Source organism: Varanus komodoensis, unplaced genomic scaffold (assembly GCF_004798865.1).
Source record: "Varanus komodoensis strain SLA01 unplaced genomic scaffold, ASM479886v1 scaffold11, whole genome shotgun sequence".
Classification (NCBI taxonomy): Eukaryota; Metazoa; Chordata; class Lepidosauria; order Squamata; family Varanidae; genus Varanus; species Varanus komodoensis.
Window position 1 is genome coordinate 27,330,709 of NW_025335317.1, and position 22,397 is coordinate 27,353,105.

Below are 22,397 nucleotides of genomic sequence, written 5' to 3' on the forward strand. Positions count from 1 at the left end.
GAGACATTAGGAGCTTTCTTTTAACTGTCCAATCATGGCCATTAACTGGCCCACCCCCCAGCTCTGCTCAGTGTTATGGAGCAATACCAGGTCCAGGAAGGAGACATCCCGTTCCTCCTACACCACCCACACTAAACTCATTTATTGTACGTTCAGCCCAAGGGCATTCATAATGAGAGTATTAGGTCAACCAGAAGAATATAAACGGCAATGATGACGTGCTGCCAAGTGCCTCTTTGCCTCTCTAAACAACTAACTAGCACTGCATGCCATCATATAGACTGCATTTCCAGAGCCCTGGCTGGTGCTGTCACACTAACTTCCTCAGACAGCCATTTTGCTTTCATGCATTTCTTTTTCTTTGGGATGGTTTTAGATGCTACCTCTTGTACAATGTTGCGAACCTCCATCCATAGTTCTTCAGGCACTCTGTCTATCAGATCTAATTCCTTAAATCTATTTGTCACGTCTACTGTATATTCATAAGGAATATGATTTAGCTCATGCCTGAGTGGCCTAGTGCTTTTCCCTACTTTCTTCAATTTAAGCCTAAATTTTGCAACAAGAAGCTCATGATCTGAGCCACAGTCAGCTCCTGGTCAAGTTTTTACTGACTATGTAGAGCTGCTCCATCTTTGGCTGCAGAGCACATAGTCAATCTGATTTCTATGTTGACAATCTGGTGAGGTCCATGTGTAGAGTTGTCTCTTGGGTTGTGGGAAAAGAGTGTTTGCTGTGACCAGCGTGTTCTCTTGACAAAATTCTGCCAGTCTTTGATCTGCTTCATTTTGTACTCCAAGGCCAAACTTGCTTGTTATTCTGGTTATCTTTTGGCTTCCTACTTTAGCATTCCAATTCCCATGTTGATAAGGACATCATTTTTTGGTATTATTTCTAGAAGGTGTTGTAGGCCTTCACAGAACCAGTCAACTTCAGCCTCTTCAGCTTCAGTGGTTGGGGTATAGACTTGGAGTATTGTGATGTTGAATGATTTGCCTTGGATTCGAACTGAGATCATTCTGTCATTTTGGAGATTGTATCCCAGTACTGCTTTTCCTACTCTTTTATTGACTATGAAGGCATTTCTTCTGAGGGATTCTTGCCCTCAGTAGTATACCTGATGGTCATCTGAATTAAATTCACCCATTCCTGTCCATTTTAGTTTGCTTAATATAGATCTATATTATTTTTATATTCCTGAGGCCACAATGTTAGTCTCTGAAAACTGAGGGAATAGGCAAGGACCTGTTAAGCACATGAGTACTTGTATGGTGGGGGAAGGTTAATGCCAAAATTTCCTCATCTGTGGGGCTCTTTGCATATGCAAGAGCCCATATATGTAAATGCACAAACGACTACTTGAAGAATCAAAGCTACAAGTAAACGTCAACTCATCTTGAAGGCTGATTGCTATAGCAAGATGTTGAAGTAGTAGAAGGGAGTGAGCTAGGATCTATGCAGCTGCTTTGTATGTGTATTGGTTATTAATATTTTGAGTAATGTATAAAACTCTTTATATTTTTGAATGACAATAGCAAAACTTGAATAAAATTAGTGCCCTCCCCACTTTACAGTGATAAATCTATTTCAGATAGCCTTTTCATTTCTTTTTAAGAACAATTTCCTTTCATATATAATCAACTCATTGTTATTGCATTAGATATTAAAAGCATGCTTTTGTCATGGTTTTTAGCAGAAATTAGTTAAAAGGCTGGAAGACATTACAAATATTTTGATTTTGTGACTAATTGGTTTTATTTGCTTTTTACATTCTAAAAAGAAATACTAGAATGTTATATGATGCCGAACATCAAAAAGATAATTCTCTTATACAAAATATGCTAAAAGTATGGAAACAAATAAAATCTGTACGTAAACAGCAAGGATTTATCAGTACCCCTGTAAAATTGCAATTTCAAAGGTAAGTAGATAAGACAATCGTAATACTTTCCACATCAAGTTTTTTTGATTTTTTTTAAACATTGTTATTCATGTGCATCTTTTTCATATGTTTGAACATATTGAAAATCTAACAGGTGGAAAATTATTTAAAATATATTGAGTAGAGGTGCATGTATTAAAAAGAAAGTAAAACAAATTATCACACAGATTTATGAAAGTAAGCCACTTGGACTATTAAAGAAGATTATACAAACTGACTTTGATGCATCAGTCCAAGGAGCCTTTACAAAAATATCTAGGTTTGATCTGATCAATATATGAGAGCTTGGTCAGACCATGAAAAGTTCAGTCTGCTGACATAGTGGAGAGAACTGCAGCCTTTCTGTGGGAGATTGTTATGAGACTCTCTAGTGCCCATTAGTAATGCTGTATTTTGCGGGATCCCTTCATATCTCCAATTTTCTTGAAGAGATCTCTGGGCCTCCCTGTTCTATTGTTTTCTTCTATTTCTTTACACTGTTCATTTGAGAAGGCCTTCTTATCTCTTCTAGCTATTCTCTGGAATTCTGCATTCAATTGGGTGTATCTTTCTCTTTCTTCCTTGCCTTATGCTTCCCTTCTTTCCTCAACTATTTGTAAAGCTTCCTCGGACAGCCATTTTGCTTTCTTGCATTTCTTTTTCTTTGGGATGGTTTTAGTTGCTACCTCTTGTGCAATATTGTGAACCTCTGTCCATAGTTCTTCAGGCACTCTGTCTATCAGATCTAATTCCTTAAATCTATTTGTCACCTCTACTGTATATTTGTAAGAAATGTGATTTAGGTCATGCCTGAGTGGCCTAGTGCTTTCCCTCATTTTCTTCAATTTAAGCCTGAACTTTGCAACAAGAAGCTCATGATCAGAGCCACAGTCAGCTCCTGGTTTCACTTAACTGTGATTAACTGTGGCCCTCCACATTCATAGTGATTAGGGGATCAAGACCCATGCAAAATTGGGAAAACCATGAATATCTCTAGGAAAAAATCATGAGTATTTCACATGTAAATATGTGTGAATGCACAGATGACCACTCAAAGAACATCAGTTACAAGTAAGCAGTCTTACTTTATGCATCAGGACAATCAAGTGCTACGGCACCCCCAGTTCTTTCAGGACCATGCATAGTTTCTCATGATCCACACAGTCAAATACTTTGCTGTGGTCTATAAATCATAGACTGAGCATTGTTTGAAATTCTTTGAAATATGTTCTATGTATATTTGTGATATGATCTCAAGCACCTCTTTCTTTTCAGAATACAACTTGAACAGCAAGCATTTCTCACTCATATGGGATATAATTAATTATTGCAACACTTTGAGCATCACTTTGCTTGAATGGGATATTAGTACAGGGTTCCTATAGTTGCTACACTCTTTTTCATCTCCTTTCTTGTAGATTGGAATGTGTAACGAACCTTTCCAGTCTGGGGGCCATTGTTTTCTTCTCCATATTTGTTGGCATATTCTTGATAGGATTTGGAGTGATGCTATTGGTGATCTATCTATTCTCTGTGTTTTATTCCTTCCAAATGTTCTCAGAACAGCTTTCATTTCACTTGTAATATTGCAGGCTCTTCATACGTTTCCTCTTCAAAGGTGTCTGTCATCTTTTTATTCTGTATAGTGTTTGCAGCTTCTTCTAATTTTATCCTGATCAGATAGTGTGTTCTTTCAGTATTCCTAATCTAGGCATGAACTTCCCTTTGTTTTCTTGGAAAACAAGCCAGCAAACACAGAACAAATCTTTTTAGGCATAGAAAGCTGACATAGTTATACAGTGGATAGAAATAATTAAGGCCATCAAGAACAATCAAGCACTCATCAAGTAATTAACATTAGTCTCATTCCCATACAAGCAAGTCCAAGGGGAAGAGTATAAGAACCAGGGACTTAGAACATGGAAATGGGCAAGCTCTCAACACAGACCTGGCAACCCAGTCTGGAATGTGGAATGCTTGTATCCTTTCTGCCCACACAAGGGACTACTGTTGAGAGTCAGGACAGCTGACAAACTGGGGCTAGACATGGATGGCATTGTTCTAGGCTTCCCTGACACTTTTAAATTCTCTCACCATGTTAAAGTGTGCATACAGGAGTAGGCAAACAAACCATAGTTATTTTTAACTACCGTCTGTTAGTTTGGATGAAGTAAACACCTGCAGTTAACCAAACTTTAAGCAAAAGTTTCTGAACTACTCCTTTTGACCGCACTGTAGGTGAATGGACAGCTTGTGCAAATTTGTTCACATTGTGCTAAGCTATGGGTTATTTATTTATTATTTTTCTATACTGCCCACCAGCCAAAGCTCTCACATCACAACAAAATATTAAAAATAATATAAAACATACCAATTAGAACATATTAAAACATCATAAAAAGTTGACATTACAAATTTTAAAACCAAATAAAAAACAAAAACAAGACCCAGTTAGACCCTGACTAACAACCGACAGGGTGCAGTAACTATTTAAATTCCCTGCGGGAGAGGACAGTCTTTACCTGGCACTGAAAAGATAGTAAAATTCGTGCCGGGAGAGCCTCAGTGGGGAGCTCATTCCATAACTGGGGGGTGGGGGGAGGCACCACTGAAAAGGCTCTTCTTGTTGCCATCAACTGAGCTTCCCTCAGAAGTGGCAATCAGACAAAGGTCATAAAACTTGATTGTAGTGTTTGGGTAGATAGAGGATGGAAGAGGCATTCTGTCAGGTATCATGGTCCTACAAGGTCATGGTCCTCGTAAGCCATGTAGGGCTTTATAGGGCTTGAATTGGGCTTGGAAGCATATAGGCAACCAGTGTAAGCAGGCAAGACTTGGTGTCAGAATCATCTGATCCCTGTTATATATCTGGCTGCACAAGCTTTAGCTTCTGAACAGTCTTCAAGGGCAGCCCCAAGTAGAGTGCATTGCAGTAGCCTAGTTTAGAGATTACTAGAGCATAAATAACTGACATCAAGCTATCTCTGTCCAAAAAGGGACACAGCTGAGCTACCAGTCCCAGTTGGTAAAGGGCATTCTGAGCCACTGAAGCCACCTGGGCCTCAAGTGATAAAGATGGCTTAAAGAGCACCTCCAAGCTTTAAACCTACTCTTTCAAGATGCTCAACTCCATCTAGAACAGGTTGGATTCGCTCAATGTAGACAGAAGAGCCACCACCAACAGTATCTCAGTCTTGTCTGGATTGAACTTCAGATTGTTAGCCTTCATTCAATTGATTGTTGCGGCCAGGCACCATTTCAGCACATCCACGGCCTCACCTGCTGAAGATTAAAAGGAGAGATCCACTCCATAACTCCAGATGACCTCACCCAGTGGTTTCATATAGACTTTAAATGCGGGACAAAACTGACCCCCGAGGAACCCCCTATTGGAGGATCCAAGGGGCAGAGCAATATCAGAGCATGATCTTAATCAAGTACCTTGTCAACTCTACAACAGAGAGGGTGCTCAGAGTAATCGTGTCAACTGCCTGGATCATCTCTGTATTCCAGAGATCAGCCAGGAGTTCAACAGGACCACCAGCCATAGCAGCCAGAAGACACCCCAGAGCCCTCTGGAATCTTTCTGGATCCATCAGCCTTTGGGAGTGGACCATCTTAAAGGTTCCTCCCCTCTGCAATTAGTCTCAATTCCAACAGGCAGTGATCTGACCATGACAAGAGGTCCAGTTCAAAGTCTCACTATCCCCTTGCCTAGCTGAGAAATCCAAATCCAGAGTGTGGCCCTCTACATGTGTTGATCCAACCCCCTGGTTGTCATAGAGTCCATGAAGACCTGAGCTGCCCCCAAAACTATACCCTCAGTATGGATGTTGACATTTCCCTAAAACATATTTTAGTTAGATGTGCAAGTGCAGCCATAGAGTGCTAAGATTTTGAGGCTCTGCAAACTAAGAGAATTAAGGGATACAGGAGCATTTTCTCTGGAGACTGGATTTGAGATAGGTGCATTTTGCTGCTTAACCTATATATTTGTAAATTCCAATTTTACAAAATATAATAAGCCTATAAACATCTCCTTCCAGAGAAAATCCTTAGGTATGTGCTGCAACTCTGGAGCTTCTCATAGCTGATGGAAGTTGGGATAAGCAGAACAGTATGTTTACTATACCTTCTGTACATTTATATTTTTGTATGACAGTGATACAGTTTTTAAAATATTTTATACGATACAGTTTCATTAGACTGTTTCCCAAGATCATAGCATCTTCCAATAGTAGCATTGGAAGAAGCCAAGAAGGCATTGCATCCAACCCCTGCTGGTGCAGGACACCAATTATGTCATCCCACACAGATAACTCTGTTTTCTTCTTGAATGCCTCTAGTGTGGAGGAGCGCACCACCTCTCTTGGCAACTGGTTCGACTGTCGTATTGCTCTTGCAGTTAGAAGTTCTTCCTTGTGTCTATCCTTCACCTAGTGTACTGTAGTTTAAGTTCACTGTTCCATGTCCTACCATCTGGTATAAGTGAAAGGTCCTTTCTTTCTTTTTGTGAGAGCCTTTGAGGTACCTGCAGATTGCTATCATGGCACCTCATACTCTTCTTTTCTCAAGGTTGAACAGGCCCAGTTCTTTCAGCCTCTCATCATAAGACTTATTTTCCAGGCCTTGTATCATCTTTGTTACCCTCCCCTCTGAACACTCTCCAGATTATCAGCATCATTTTAAAAACTGGGTGCCCAAAATTGAACACTATATTCCAGGTGAGGTCCGGGTGAGGTCATATTTTACAGCAGGCTGATATTCCATGGGAAGCTCAGTTTTGTGTCTGTTTTCTTCAAACAATGGGTTCACTTAATGCCTAAGTAATTTAAATGAAAAAAAAAAAAATCAGCACAGAGGTCTACAATTGACTGCAGGAAAAAACAAAACAAAACAGTGGATTGTAGGAGTAGTGAAAGTATTAAGTAACTCCTCTGCCTCTTCCTTGCCACTTTTGCCACTCCTGTTTACACTTCCTTTGCATTAAAAAGGGGAAGGCAGAATTATATATTAAAGCTTAATGTGCATGTTGAACTTCTGCATAAAAGTTTTTTTTTGTTTCCAATCTTTCAACAAGGTTAACAAATAACTCTGAAATGGATGAGCACAAAACTAAATTATCAGATGAAAAAGAGGTAAGACAATGTAAAGCAATAGCTTCAGCACCCTGAAGAAAGAGAAAATTCTTAGATTGAATAAACTTCAAGTCAATGATTGTGTCATAGCAAATGAATGTGACCTGTGCTGTTTCATTTTTGTTGGATGTACAATTATAGTACGATAAATACTTACAGAAATCCAGATAACTTGATATTATAGAACCAGAGAACATTTTAAATAAAGGAGTGCCTAATCTTCCTACACATTGCTCTAAACTGATAAACAGTTTTTTAAAAAAATAACTAAGAAATGCAGTTGTGGTATTGGAGTCAGTGAAAATGTTAATATATTTCCAGAGGTGCTTGAATTTAACTCATGTTGATCAGACATCAGTAGACCTTGGAGAAAGGAATGAACCTCTTTTCATACCACATCTTACCTTCCTAACAGAAATATCAGCAGCAAACATGTGCCCCCTGTGAGTTGCAGGTTTTCTTTTCTTTGTATAGTAAAATGTATATTTTTAGAATCTTGATTAAGGTGGGATTATTATTATTATTTAAAAAATAATAGTGAATATTCCTTAATGTCTAGGTCAGACTTCCATACCTTGTGCCTTTGGGGCAAAAAAACCCTAACTTCAAGTATAAGCTGATGGGATATGAGTTAGTGATGAATGACAAAGAAAGATATCTTAGACTTGTGCCAGATGGCTTGATGAAAATGTCTACTCAGTGCACAGCAGCAATGAAAAAAATTCTATTTTAGTCATAATTAGAAAAGTCATAGGAAACAAAATAAAACAACCAATAACATACTGTTCTGTTGTGCAGCTACCCTTGGACAACAATGTACAGTTCACTATGATGAAACCCCTGTTTGTTGACTTGGAATGGAATGTACTATGAATATTCAAAATATTTAATTGGCTACATTTTAAGCATTATTTTGTTTAATTTTTGAGATGAAGTCTAAGAGATGTGTGGGTGCATCTTTCATTTTTGTAGAGAAAGATTTGTTCTATACTTGTGTATTATAGTTTAATCAATTATTTCCTTTGATCTGTCTCATCTGTATTCCTGTACTTTTAGAGATGAACAAAAAAGAAGAGAGAACATTAAAACAGAGAAGTACTTTATTAAAATATATTATAATAATAAATTGGTCTCTTTTACAAAAGAAGCTTCTCTTCACCAGAATTTTAAAGTAGTATTTCAGCAAATGTTTCGAATTCAAGTGTTAAACTGGCCTGAATCTCTTCGATTAGAGGTATGATTGTTCAGTTAATCAGAATGGCCCAGCACTGTAGTATCACTTGGAATTTTATCCTATTCTCTTTATACAAAATTAACTTTAATTAGAATTGTTTTATGCTGCAAAAATATTCCAACTATTTTTATGAATTATTTTCTTTTATTCTTGTGGTTGTTTCATGTATTTTGAAATTACTATGTATGCCACATGTACACTGTGTAAACATACAGTAGGTTTAATAATGTGTGAAATGGTAACATTCCTTTTTTACATTGTGTAGACCCTGGGTCCTCAAACTACAGCCCACAGGCCGGATATAGCCTGTCATTCTCATTTATCTGGCCTGCCGCAGAGCTTTTGGACTCGCTTGGAGAAAACGATCTCTGAGCAAGTCCAAAAGCTCTGAGCCAGCGAAGGGGTTCTTTGAAACTGAGCAGAGAGCCAGTGCATGTGCCAAATTATAACAGCTCAACTGTGTGTGTGCCGGCTCTTCCCCGCACCCCCCATTGCATGCATATACAGAGCGGGAATATGGAGCAGGAAATAGAAGAGAGGAGGGCGGAAGAGAGAGAGAGATGAAGACACTAAAAAAGGACTGAAAGTAAGAAAAATATAACTTTTTAAATGCATTTTTAAGTATATGAGCCATATCCCTGGGCTGCAGGCCAAGCTGCACCACCTCACTGAGCCCAGGGGCAGTTGCTCGATGGTGATGGCGGCTTGCCCAGAGATGGGCGTGGCAGAGCTGTGGGAGCCACGGCCTTTTATGGGCAAGCTGCCACCGTCGAGCAGCCACCATGCTTCTTCCCTCTGTGGCGGGGATAGGCAGGAGGCGCCCCACTCGCCCAGCTGTGGCCCTGTCCCTGGCCTCCCCTCACCTCAGAAAGAAGCCCTTACCTCCCTTCTCGCGGTCCTCTCCCAACTGGGGGAACTGCCCCACGCTCACCTCTCTGGCTTTCCACTCCTGTGCCCTTGGAACCAGGTCAGCGGCAAGGACAATAATTTCCATCATGCCCAACCAGCATGGCCAATGGAAGTTGTAGCCCAACTCATCTGGACAGTACCAGTTTTGGCAAGGTTGCACTTAAAATATGGTAGTCATTAGCTCTGCATCCAAATATAGCCATTGTGTATTGTGGGAATTGTTCTGGGCTGACTTGCTTCAAATACTAAGAGTGGCATTAACAGTATTTATCCTTAGTATTTTTGCTTCATTCTTTGTAAATGCCAGCTGCATTATGCAAAATACAATATTTAGTGCCTTGGTTGTGTTGTAGGTATGTCCCTTGAATATGGACATGCTCTTCCCTATCTCATCTTGGGCTTCTGCTGCAGCCCAAGGGAGCAGAACAAACATTTTTTAATTTTTTTTAAAAATAATTTTTAATCTGTTTTAATTTTAATCAATTTTTGATGTGCAGTATGCATAGGAATTTGTTCAATTTTTTTTCAAACTATAGTCTGCCACCCCCAACAGTCTGAGGGACAGTGAACTGGCCCCCTGTTTAAAAAGTTTGAGGACCCCTGCTGTAGACCATCTATAAATGCCATGGGAAGCTAGGCCAACTATAGTTTCCTTGATCGATGTACATTTGGAAGGAGTAAAAAAGATTGTCTACACCAATTTTGTATATTTTGTATTGTGTCCTATATTTAAAACGTTATTTAAGTAGTTATCTTTGAGAAAATATTGTCGTGTACTAATGGGATCTTTTTTTGGAAACCCATTTTGAATTAGTACCAGTGTTTAAAATAACCTTGATAATTTTTTTTAAAAATACACTCTTTTTTTGCATATTTCTTACCTTTATTTGGTTAATTAGTTTGAGGCATCTTCCTCTGATACAGCTTGATTTTCCTTTTCTTTTTAAATAATGTATGATTTATTTAATTTTAGGTTTTTGAATCCAGTAAAAAAAAAGAATTGACCAAAGTGTATTTGCCCCTTCCAAGTAACTTTGTACTGAAGAGCAAAGATGTTTTGGATGAGATAGAATTTAGCTGTGAAGAGCAAGTTAAACCTTCCAATGGGACAATGGGAAGCAGTAAGTTAATCATTGGTATTTTTGCTTGTATATGCACTATTGTGATTGCTGCCTTCAAGGTTACAAATGTAGTCACCTAGATAGTTTTCAACACTGGAAACTGGAACTGAGAAGTGTGTATTGGTTGATTATGCTAGATTGCTCAGTTGTTTTTGAATAGGTTGTAAAAGTGTTATTTTAAATGCCATTTTCTTACTAAAAGGCAGGATACAAAGTGAAAAAGTGCTATTTTATGGTGGCTTCTATTATTCCTAGAGGTTTGGTACCAAGAGGTGGCTGCTGTTCATTCTTGCAAACTTTAGATTGTGAGGGACTTCAGGAATGCTGAGTGATTTCTGACTGGAGATTTGGGGAACAGCAACATTGATCTGATGTTGACACCTAGTTCTACATTTTCTTTCCATCTCACTTTAGAGATGGTGTGGAAGTCTTGAATCAGTGAGGTTAGTGATGGAATGGAAGTGGGTGAACAAATATGAAGCTCTAGACAAAATAAGGAATATTGCTGGTTTAAGTATTGTTGGATGGTTGATCTGGGATTAGGTATGCAGTCTGTTCTAGATAGTATTGCACTTGACCCTTAGAAATTTGGTTAATAGCTTGGAGATTCTTGTTTAGCCAGAATGGTTCCACGATGACCATATAGTAGCTATGACTGGAAGTGCTTCCGTTCAGTTAGGTTAGTGTACCTGCTGTTGCTTTCCTGGAGAGAGCAGCTCTTGCTATGGGTACACATGCTTTCATTATATTCAGATTAAATTGCTGCAACATTCTGTGTGAGGCTAGTTCTGAGAAGTGTCCAGAAATTTAAATTAGTTTTAAATTTAACAACTAGAATCCTGAAGGTATTCTGGAATGTTATTTTGATACCATACCACAAACTGTATCAAATAAATAAATACTTTGAAACTGTATGAACTACGTTGTCTTCCAGTTTGTTTCACGGTCAATTCAAAGGACTGCTTTGGCCCCAGGTTACCGAATTTATTTATTTATTTATTTAGAATTTTTGTATGCCGTCCCATCGCTTATAGCCTCAGGATGGCTCACATAAATAAATAAACACAATACAAATACAGTTAAAACCCAGAAACACCCTGGCTGCACAATTAAAACCTATAAATATTATTAAGCATTGTTAAAATATTGTTTAAATAGAAAGATCTTAGCCTAGCGCCGAAAAACAAATAACGATGGCACCAGGCAGAACTCTCTGGGGAGCGCATTCCACAGATGGGGCGCCACTGCAGAGAAAGCTCTCCTCCGAGTACTTTGCCTCCTGATGTCGCTCCCAGAGGAGGGCCTCTGCTGCTGATCTCAAGGGGCGGGAGGGCAAATATGGAAGCAGGCGTTTCTTTAGGTATCCAGGTGCCAAGCCATTAAGGGCTTTATAGATGATTACCAGTACCTTGAATTGAGCCCGGACTTGGATGGGAAGTCAGTGAAGCTGGTAGAGGACTGGGGTTATATAAGAATAACGCCCAGTCCCCGTCAGCAACCTGGCTGCTCTACTTTGCACCATCTGAAGTATCCAAACTGTCTTCAAGGGCAACCCCACGTAGAGCACATTACAGAAATCCAACCAGGAAGTAACCAATGCATGCGTCACTGTCACTAGGCAGTCATCCTCCAGGTAGGGACACAGCTGATGGATTAGCTGAAGCTGAAGGAAAGCACTCCTCGCCACCACAGTCACTTGAGCTTCCAAAGACAGCTCCGGGTTGAGGAGCACTCCCAAGCTGTGGACCCTGTCCTTTAGAGGGAGTGCAACCCCATTCAGGACAAGGTCCAAGTCACCTACCCAGGAGCTCGAACCTCCCACGAGCAAGGGGGACAAAATGGACCCTTGCGGTACTCCATGGTATAGCTGCCATGGCGCAGAGGCAAAGTCCCCCAGCACCACCTTCTGGAATCGGCTGTCGAGGTAGGAGTGGAACCACTGCCAAGCAGTGCATCCTTTTCCTAGCCCCCTTAGCCTATCCAGAAGGATACCATGGTCGATGGTATCGAAAGCCACTGAGAGGTCCAGGAGAACCAACAGGGACACACTCCCCCTGTCTCTCTCCCTGCACAGGTCATCATACAGGGTGACCAAGGCAAATTCAGTACCATACCTGGGTCTGAAGCCAGACTGAAATGGGTCCAGATAATCAGTCTCATTCAAGAGAGCTTGGAGTTGTCCCACTGCCACCCATTCCAACACCTTGCCCATGAACGTGATGTTGGCCACTGATCTGTAATTGGCGGCCATCTCTGGATCCAGGGATGTCTTCTTTAGGACCGGCCTGACCACTGCCACCTTTAGAGGGGCCGGCACCCAACCGTCCCTCAGAGAGGCATTGATGACCTCCAGGATCCAGGCACCAATCCCGTGTTTGACTTTGGACAGTAGCCACGACGGGCAAGGGTCAAATAAATGGGTGGTGGGATGTACTTGTCCAAGCACCTTGTCCACATCATCAGGCTGCAATAACTGAAACTCATCTAACAATATGTGACCAGACGGTGACATTGGCACCTCCCCTAGGGAATCTGAATCACTAGTGGAGTCCAATTCATGATGAATCTGAGTGATTTTCTCCTTAAAGTGCTGGGCACGTCACAGCGGGTTATCAAGGGTGGTACCGGATCTTTTTTAGGGCCTGGATGTACCAGCCCCTGTACCACCCGAAAAAGCTCCGCTGGACGGCACTGTAAGGAGGCAATGGAAGTGGAGAAGAATTTCTTCTTTGCCACCCTCACCGCCATAGCATAGGCTCGATAATGGGCTCTTAAGTGTGTTCGGTCAGATTCATCATGAGATTTCCTCCACCTACGCTCTAGCCATCTCCCAACGCACTTCATCGCCCATAATTCAGGTGTATACCAAGGGGATGAGCAGGTTCTGCCAGGCGGGACAGGACGCTTAGGAGCAATCATGTCAATAGCTCTGGCCATTTCCCCATTCCAGAGTTCAACCAGAGCATCAACAGGAGCGCCAGCTTTATCAACCGGAAACTCCCCCAGAGCTTTCAGGAATCCATCCGGATCCATCCGGCTCCAAGGGCGGAACAAGACAATAGGGTCCGCACCCTTACAGAGGGAAAGGCCGACATTGAGCTTGAACCTCACGAGGAAGTGATCTGACCATGACAGGGAAGTCAAACATAAATTGCTCACCCTCAGATCCCCCTCTTCCTGCCCCGTTGAGAAAACCAGGTCCAGTGTGTGTCCATGTTCATGGGTCGGGCCAATGACATGTTGAGACAGCCCCATGGCCGTCATGGAGGCCATGAAGTCCTGAGCCACCTCGGTCAGAACAGTCTCGGCATGGAGATTGAAGTCCCCCAGGATCAGCATCCTGGGAGTCTTCAACACCAGGTCTGAGACGGTCTCCATCAGCTCAGGCAGGGAGTCTGTTGGGCAGAAGGGTGCACAGTACACCAGCAGAATCCCCAAACTGTCTTGGTCGCCCAGCACCAGGTAGAGGCACTCTAGACCCAGTCTTGAGAGAACAGGAAGGCCCGCAAAGGTAATTGAAGCCCGATGAACTAAAGCGACCCCCCTCCCCTCCCCTCCAGGCGTGGCTGGTGCTGGACCAGATAACTGGGCAGAACCAGTTGAGAGAGGGACACATCCCCCCCCCCTCCCGCCCAGGTCTCTGTGATGCAAGCCAGGTCGGCCCCCTCATCCACAATTAGGTTGCGGATGAGGGATGTTTTATTATGGACCGACCTGGCATTAAGTAGCAGCACCGTCAGGCCCGAGGGGCAGTTGATAAGCATACCCGGAACCTTCCGGTTGGGGGAATAACCAGAAGGAGGAACAGGTGTCAACCATCTGTCCTTTCTTCTTCTATGCCGACACGTTAAACCCCCAATGCCATAACGACCATTGCCCATGACCACCCCAATGGTGGCGCCCACACGCTTCCCAGGCAACCCCATGGAAGCAGCCAGGTGTGAATCCATTAAAACAATCAGAGTAAAATTTATTTATTGATTGATTTATTTATTAAAACATTTTTATGCTGCCCCATTCGCTGAAGCCTCGGGGCGGCTTACAAGAATAAGTTAGATCATCATAAATAAAATTTTAGAATATATACATTAAAATAAAATACAGGTATACAATATAAAATAAGCCGCCCTGGCCAGATAAAATTCAATAATATTAACATTTAAAATGCTGCTTAAATAAAAAGGTCTTTGCCTGGCGCCGAAAAACAAATAACGACGGTGCCAGGCGGACCTCTCTGGGGAGCGCATTCCATAACTTAGGTGCCACCGCTGAGAAAGCCCTCCTCCAAGTAACCACCCTCCTAATTTCTTTCATGGGGGGCTCCCGGAGAAGGGCCTCTCCCGCCGATCTCAGGGGGTGGCTGGGCATATATGGATGTAAGCGCTCCTTCAGGTAGCCAAATTAAAATACAATAAAAACAATAAAACCCTGCAACCACCCGATCACAGAAGCCCGCCCACAGAGTCTATGGGCAGCCTAACCCCCGCACAGCCCCAAACGGCATCACCGCCCTTGGCTGTCGCCCTTCAGCCTTGATTGCCTTTTTCCATATGAATTTATTCACACACTTCTGTTGAAGAAGAGGTTGTTCTTTGTCCCCCTTTCACATAGCAGAAAACTATGGGTTCCAGGTTCTAGCCTGGACAACTTCTGGTATTTTAAAACTTCTTACAGGATGAAAAACAAAATAGTGCAGAGCATAAATACCCCGTCTTCCAGTTTTGCCACCCTATTTAGTACCAGAGTTTTGTGAGGGTCAGTTTTTATTTTATTTTCAGTAAATTTAGGAGGTAGATGCCTGCTAGTAGTAATGGCAGTAGCATCTTTCCTTGTTTTCTTTGAACCTTATTTTGCTTCTGCCAGTGGTTACAACAGTTCATCACCTATTTGTTTTTCCTTGCACAACACCTCTCAGCAATAATGCAGTGTCATAATTTTGTAACGTTCCAGGAAGTTCATGGAAGAAAGAGGCAGCTATAAGTAAGGAGCACCATTCTTACCTTCATAATGTCCCTGGGATGAAACCATAGGTGCTTCCAGTGCTCCTAATGTGGGCTCCTAGTGTAAGGGACATTGTGTAGCCATTCCAATATTATTTTCTCCTTCATGGATTTTCTGTAAAAGAAAAAAGAAGAAAGATACAATAGGAAAAAAACTGAGCTTTTCTAAACAGGGCTGTTAATTGCTGTGTCTACTTTTGTTTTTATTGCTCTGAGCAATACACAAAGAGCTTTTTCTGCTTTTCTGCTATATACCTGCTAGGTGGTACTGTTCTATATCAGACTACCTTAGTTTCAGAAGTAGGAAAATTTATTTTTTCAGTGATAAACTGACAAACTATCAGGGTTGAGTGGTGGGTATCACTTGTACACTGCTATAATTCCCTGAATTCAAGCTTTCCCTAATATTCCCCCCAAATAACATTTTGTCACTACAACTGATTTTGGCACTGCATTTTGCCACTACAGAGAACTGTAGGCTTATACTTGTACAGGTAGTCCCTGGGTTATAGACATCAGGCTTACAAGCAACCCATAGTTACTAATTTGCTGTCTGCCATAAACACTATAATATATGAACTCTAAGGAAAAGCTGTGACTATCTCTAGGGTACGTGATCAGTGGCTGTGTAGTTCCCTAGAGATAGTCACAGCTTTTCTCTAGAGATAGAGATTTGTAAGACATAATCACGAGTATCACTAGAGAAACATAGACATAGAAACATAGAAACAGAGCGAGTCAGAAGGGGCCTCCCGGGCCATCTAGTCTGACCCCCAGCTCCAGCCCGCTCTACTCACAACAAGCCTACCATGTGCATGTCCAGCCTGTCTTTGAACACCCTCACCGATGGGGCCTTAACGACCTCTCATGGAAGCCCATTCCACACCCTCGGAGTTCTAACTGTCAGGAAGTGCTTTCTGGCATCTAAATGGAACCTTGGTTCCCTGAGCTTTGCTCCGCTGGAGTGCGTCCTGCCTTCCTCTGCAGGAGAGAACGGGTCTCTACCCATCTCCGTGTGACATCCCCTCACATAACTGTATGTCGCCAACATATCCCCTCTGAGTCTCCTCTTCTCCAGGCTGAAGAGACCCAGTTCCCTCAGTCTCGCATCATACCCCATCCCCTGCAAACCGGCCACCAACCTTGTGGCCCTGTGCTGCACTGACTCTAACCTGGCTATATCCTTTCTGTAATGAGGGGCCCAAAACTGAGAACAATACTCCAGTTGCGGGTGCACCAGAGTCATATAGAGTGGTAATAATACCTCTCTCGATCTAGAAGCCACACTTCTGGCTATGCAACCAAGGGTGGCGTTTGCCCTTTTGATCACTGCATCACAGTGCTGACTCATGTTTAGCCTGCAGTCAACCAGTACCCCGAGGTCCCTTGCACAAGTGCTGCTCTCCAGCCACTTGTCACCTAACCTGTACTTATGACAGCTATTCCAATGCCCCAAGTGCAAGACCTTGCACTTACCCACATTGAACGCCATCCTGTTGTCTCCTGCCCACTTCCATAGTCTGTCCAGAACTACTTATCTTTAGGGAACTACATGTTGCATTTGGTGACATAACATCAGAGGTATCCTAGTTCCCTAAAGATACAGTAGTCATTGCTTTTCTGGGTGTCCACTCAAGCGTAACCACACCAGTGTGTTTCAGGGCATTTGTAGGGTTTGTAGTTCCCCTTTGATTTTTCTTTTAGCATTTGCCATTGGAACAAGGTCCTCAGCTACAAGGCCATATATGGTAAGAAAAAGAAAATTACTGTACCAAACAACCCTTGATGCATACTTTAAAGAAGCGACTGCAGTGGGAACCCCCAACCCCAGCAGCAAAATCAAACCCTGACTTTCCAGCACCAGGTTCATCTTCATCTTCTTTAGTTAATGTTACCTCAAGAATCTTCTAAGCTATTTTAAGAACTGTTTGTTTTCTTTTCTTTTTTTTAACAATACTGTACACCTACACACATATATACAGATCCTCTCTGTCTTCAGAATACACTTTATTATTACTGTGTAGTTACTTTTATTATCATCATCATCATCATTTATGTATTTAAAACTTTTATATACCATTCCCTTATTGGCGTGTTGGGGTGGTTATTACAAGGTTGTATTGTACTTAAGATGCTTCAGTGAAGGAGACTTTTGGGGAATGGCTTCTTGAAGACGCAGCAGTGAAATAGCTGTGTTCAGCCTTATCTTGTTTAGATGATTATAAATCGTCTTTGAAGCCTCTAAATGACAGGTGGGTGTGAAGACTCTTGATCTACAGCTCTGATTACAGCAAGATGTCCAGATAAGGTAAACTGGAACAAGTTAAAAAGTCAACACTCCCCCCCAACACATATACTCCTTTTCTCTCCTCTTCTTCCTGTTTTTTACACTTTGTACTATTTCTTTTTACATTACTTCATTTTCTTTGCCAAGGGAATAATATTCTAACTTGCTGCAACTTGGATTCTTAAGGCATTTTTGTTTGCATATTCTGAAAGGACTCTGGAATGGATAATCTTTTGATGATTAAGGATATCCCATTTGCAAAGCTGTTTAATGTTTCTACTTTAGAACTAAGAATTACAAGCTAATCTTGGCATGAGAATACTAGCTGTGGGTATTTTTGTGTTCATTTCATGGCTTTTTAATTGAGATGAAGGAAAACTGCTTTCTGGACAGCTCACACTTGAGGCTGAGATTTTGGCAGTGATTCAGATTCTTAAGGCATTTTTGTTTACCTATTTGGAAAGGAGTATTTTTTTAACGTCTTGTTTGAACTTTAGTAAGACCTTGATCTAGCATTTACAAACTGTCTGATATCCTTATTTAACAAATTTTGAATTATGGACATTACAAACTGACCTTGGCTGAAGGTGTGATGGAACAGAAGACCATTTTCCTTCCTCCATTGTCATTTTCTGAGGGAGTTGCCAGTTTTTTGAGTCGGGTAAGTTTTTGTTGTTGCTTTTGATTGGATTTATATATGATTTGTTACAAAGGACAACTATATCTCCCTGTACTTGTGGAGGCCATGATTTTTTCTGATTTTCCTGCTCTCCCTGGCTTTTGTGCTTGAGAAGAGAACAAAGAATGGAACATGGCACAGCAACAAAATGAGTTGGAGACCATCTGCACCACTTGTTGGACTTGGAGAAAATTGAAAGTCAAAGCCCCCTGCTAAGAAAACAATGTCTGAACAATGTCTCTTTTAAACAAATCAATCGAAACTAATATTTTAATAGAGATGGAATGGAATTAATAATTCTAACATTGATAGAAAGCTGACTAATTGACTTTATCTACCTTTGTCTCTTGCTTTTTCTCACTCATTTTTTCTTCTCTGTTTCTTTTCTTTCTTTCTTTCCTGGTTCCTCCTCCTCACTTAACTGTTCTGCTTTAAACTGTAGTGTTAAATTGTGAGTTTATTTACAGTTATGAAGAAATGGGAAAGGCAGATATGTGAAGGAGCAAAGGAGAAGGAGAGAGAAGAATTAATGTGAGAAGGAAAATCTAAATAGGGTTCTGGAAAATTTAATAACAAAATGAAGTTCTTATCAATAAACATTAATGGATTGAACTCTCCTTCCAAGAGAACTAAAGTTTTAGTTTTTAAGAATACAAAAGGCAGATATTATTTGTATTCAAGAAACTCACATAAACAAAAATATTTGCTCATATTTTGAATCTCAAGCGGCTGGGTAAAGTGTATGACGCTTCAGTGGACCTTAAAAAGAAAGCAGTCACCATTTACATTAATAATCAAGGTTTAAAAGTTGTAGAAGAATTGAGAGACCCAGAAGGTTCTGAAGATAAGATTTCTGGATGAAAAGATAATTACATTGACAACAATTTATGCCACAAATTATGTAGAAGAAAAGTTCTATGAAAAAATATTTCAGCTGATATTGGATTTCCAAGAAGGTGAAGTTTTGATTATATGGTGATATGAATGGAGTTATAGACTGTAACAAAGATAAGTCCAAAAAAGTAAGAGGTGGCAAATTATGTAAAATGTTTTTAATTATATAGAAATGTTGCAGCCAGAAGATGCAAGGAGATTTAAAAATGCTGGTGCTAGAGAGTATACTTTATTTCTGTTAGATACCAGACATCCTCAAGATTTGATATGTACTGGATATCTAAAAACTTAATTATGAATCTAGAGGCTGTAAAGATCCGACCTAAGACACTTTCTGAACACAACTCATTGGAGATAATATGGCAGGAAGAACAAGTGGGAGGAAGAAGATGGAGAATTAATAATAACTTTTTGTTGCAAGAATGTATTTTGAAAAAGTCAGAAGTAGCACTGGAAGAATTTTTTTAGATTAAATAATGAAAATGATGTCTCTATAGCCACAATATGGGAGGGCAGTAAAGCTTATATGAGAGGACATATTTTAGAAATTATGTCCAAGAAAAAGAGAGAAAAGGCAGCACAAAAAAGAGACTTCTGAAGTTAATTTGAATATTAGAGGATCATCACAAAAAAAAATACCCAAGACAAATTAATTTTAACTGAACTTAGGCAATTAAGAAATCAGTTAGACATGATAGAGACAGAGGAGTTACAAAGGAAGCTAAGATTTTAAAAACAAGAACTAAAATAATTGATTTTTAAAACAAAATAATTTCAAACATGCAAACAAACCTGGAAGCTACCTAGCGTATTGTCTTAAGAAAGAAATAGAAGACAATGGCATAACTGTTGTGAGGCTGCGCTCCGTCCCAACGAAAGCAATCCAGTTGATGCTACAGAAGTCTTTATTCTACACAGTATTACAATTACAGTCACATAAGCTAGGAAGTTGTCCTCTCTTTCTGAATGAGTTCAATCCGATGTTACCACATTCTTACCGACCTATTTCATCATTAAATGTTGATTACAATTTTTTACTTCAATAATGGCAGAGAGATTAAGATAATGTATAGAAAAACAGATTTATACAGATTAAACTGGATTTGTCTCTAAAAGGAATGTGAAAGATAATAATATACATTTTGTGATCAATGTAATTGAATGGTAGGAGGAGGAGGAAGCTGCATCTTTTTAGATGTGGAGAAAGCTTTTGATAATGTGTCTTGGCCCTTTTTAATGAAAACTCTCCAGCTCTCTGTTTAGATTGTGGCTCAAGCTTTCTGAATTGGATTCAAGCCATTTATACCAAACAACATGCTACGATGATAGGCAAGTGAAGTTGGAAATAGCTGATCTTGAAGACGGAATACATAATCTTCTGTGGGTTAATGTGTCAATTTAGAAGGCTTTGATCTCAAACTACAGTCATGTGTTAGGATATAGTTTAATATAAATTTGGTATTCCATGAGGAAAAAAATAGTCCTCTAATCCCCCCTCTGATGTCCCCAGTTGATGGAGGAAGAGAGGGGAAAGCAACAGCAAGAAAACGGAGGCAGTAGAATGAGACCTTGGGGGCAGGAAAGGAGCCTCACCACTACAGATTAGGAAAGAGACAGAACTCATCTTGCTTCTCTGGGAAAAGGAGTGTCTGCATGGGGAAGGAATGACCTGTCAAGGTTTGGTGAGATGAAGGGAAATTGTCCCTCTTTGTGCATGTAGGGGAAGAGGTCAGCAGAGAAGGAGATTATCAATGCGAAAGCCAGGTCCCCAGAGAAACTGTGACCCCTAAGAGTGTTGGTGGGCAGTGGGGAAGACGCTGCTTCCTGCCCTAGCTGGGTCAGTCAGGAACATAGCTGAAGTTAAACTGATGGCTCCCTTTTCAGCTCACCCTTTGTAAGAACCAGCCAGGTGGCCCTGTTGTTTATATACGAAGGACCATTAAAAGCATTGCTGTACAGGCTAAGACTGCTCATGGTGAAGGAAGCAATGGAGTGTAGGGGGATTAATGTTCACCTCCTTCAACATGATCATACCCGGGTACTACCTGTACTTCAAAGCTGGCATATTAGGTAAGACGTTAAAAGATTAAGCACATTTATTTTTGGAACATATTAACATTCAGAATGAATAGTCATCTGACAACTATTAATAAATTATTGTTTCACCAACCAATTCAACAATTTTATTGTCAATGACTTCTCTGACTTTTAACTTACGGTTCCATTCTGTGCTCTGTTGTAAACCATTCCTCCATTCATTCTGTTACCAGCAATTCATTCATTGTTACCAGCAATTATTCTCAAACTACTCTCTTTAACAAAAGATAGCAGTGGGGATATTTGAGGATGTTAACCCTACTGTTGATTAACTTTCATATATGCATTAACTCTCACCATTGTGCATAAATGCTGGATGCTGAATTTTATAAGTGACTTTTTATTTAGTCTAAAATATTCATTTCAATTATGTTTGCTGCAGATGTTCATTTTGTTCTTGATGAAAATGAATCAGAAGAACTGTGTATTCTGACATCAGGAAAATTAATATATTCCTTATCTTGGACAGTTGATGACAGAGGAATTCCTTTAGCACCCACATTTCAACCTGCAGATATTGTTTGCCATAGGTAATAAAGTTTTTATATTTGTCTGTAATCCTACATAGTTAACCTGAAAGTAAATCCCACTGAAATTAATGAGACATACTTGTGAAAAATCATGCATAGGATTGCACAGTAAAATAACAGTTTGTTGAACAGAATTTCAAGTTTGATTTATTAGGAAATATTCTTCTTCTTATTTAATATTTGCTTTTGTTGAAGTTCTGCATAGTTATACAAAGACCACTTTTTTATTTTCTGTAAGCTATGGATTTGGAAGTAGATTTATTAGGACCAATAAACTGTCACAAAGTCATGGATACATTTTTGAGTTTTCAGTTTAAGAATCATCATACTTTAGTGGTTCCTCAATTCCTTCTAGGTATGTTAATATAAATGATGTATCTCTTTGTTGTTCAGTAACAAAGTAATGCCCGACCCATTATGACCCCATGGCCAACATTCCTCCAGGCTCTCCTGTCCTTCACCATCCCTCGGAGTCCACCCAAGCTCATACCCACCGCCCCAGTGACTCTATCTAGCCACCTCAACCTCTGCTGTCCCCTTCGCCTTTTGCCATCAATCGTTCCCAGCGTCAGGGTCTTCTCCTTTGA

General features: G+C 40.5%; 1 protein-coding gene across 1 annotated transcript in view; it reads left to right on the forward strand.

The window, feature by feature from the left end:
• CC2D2B (coiled-coil and C2 domain containing 2B) overlaps positions 1–22,397 on the forward strand; it is a 104,035-nt gene that overhangs the window by 12,802 nt on the left and 68,836 nt on the right. Inside the window, exons 5-9 of the mRNA XM_044420703.1 lie at positions 7,002–7,059; positions 7,381–7,502; positions 8,116–8,293; positions 10,176–10,323; positions 21,663–21,810. Of these exons, the coding sequence (XP_044276638.1) occupies positions 7,002–7,059; positions 7,381–7,502; positions 8,116–8,293; positions 10,176–10,323; positions 21,663–21,810 (654 nt within the window). The remainder of the gene's footprint in view (positions 1–7,001; positions 7,060–7,380; positions 7,503–8,115; positions 8,294–10,175; positions 10,324–21,662; positions 21,811–22,397) is intronic.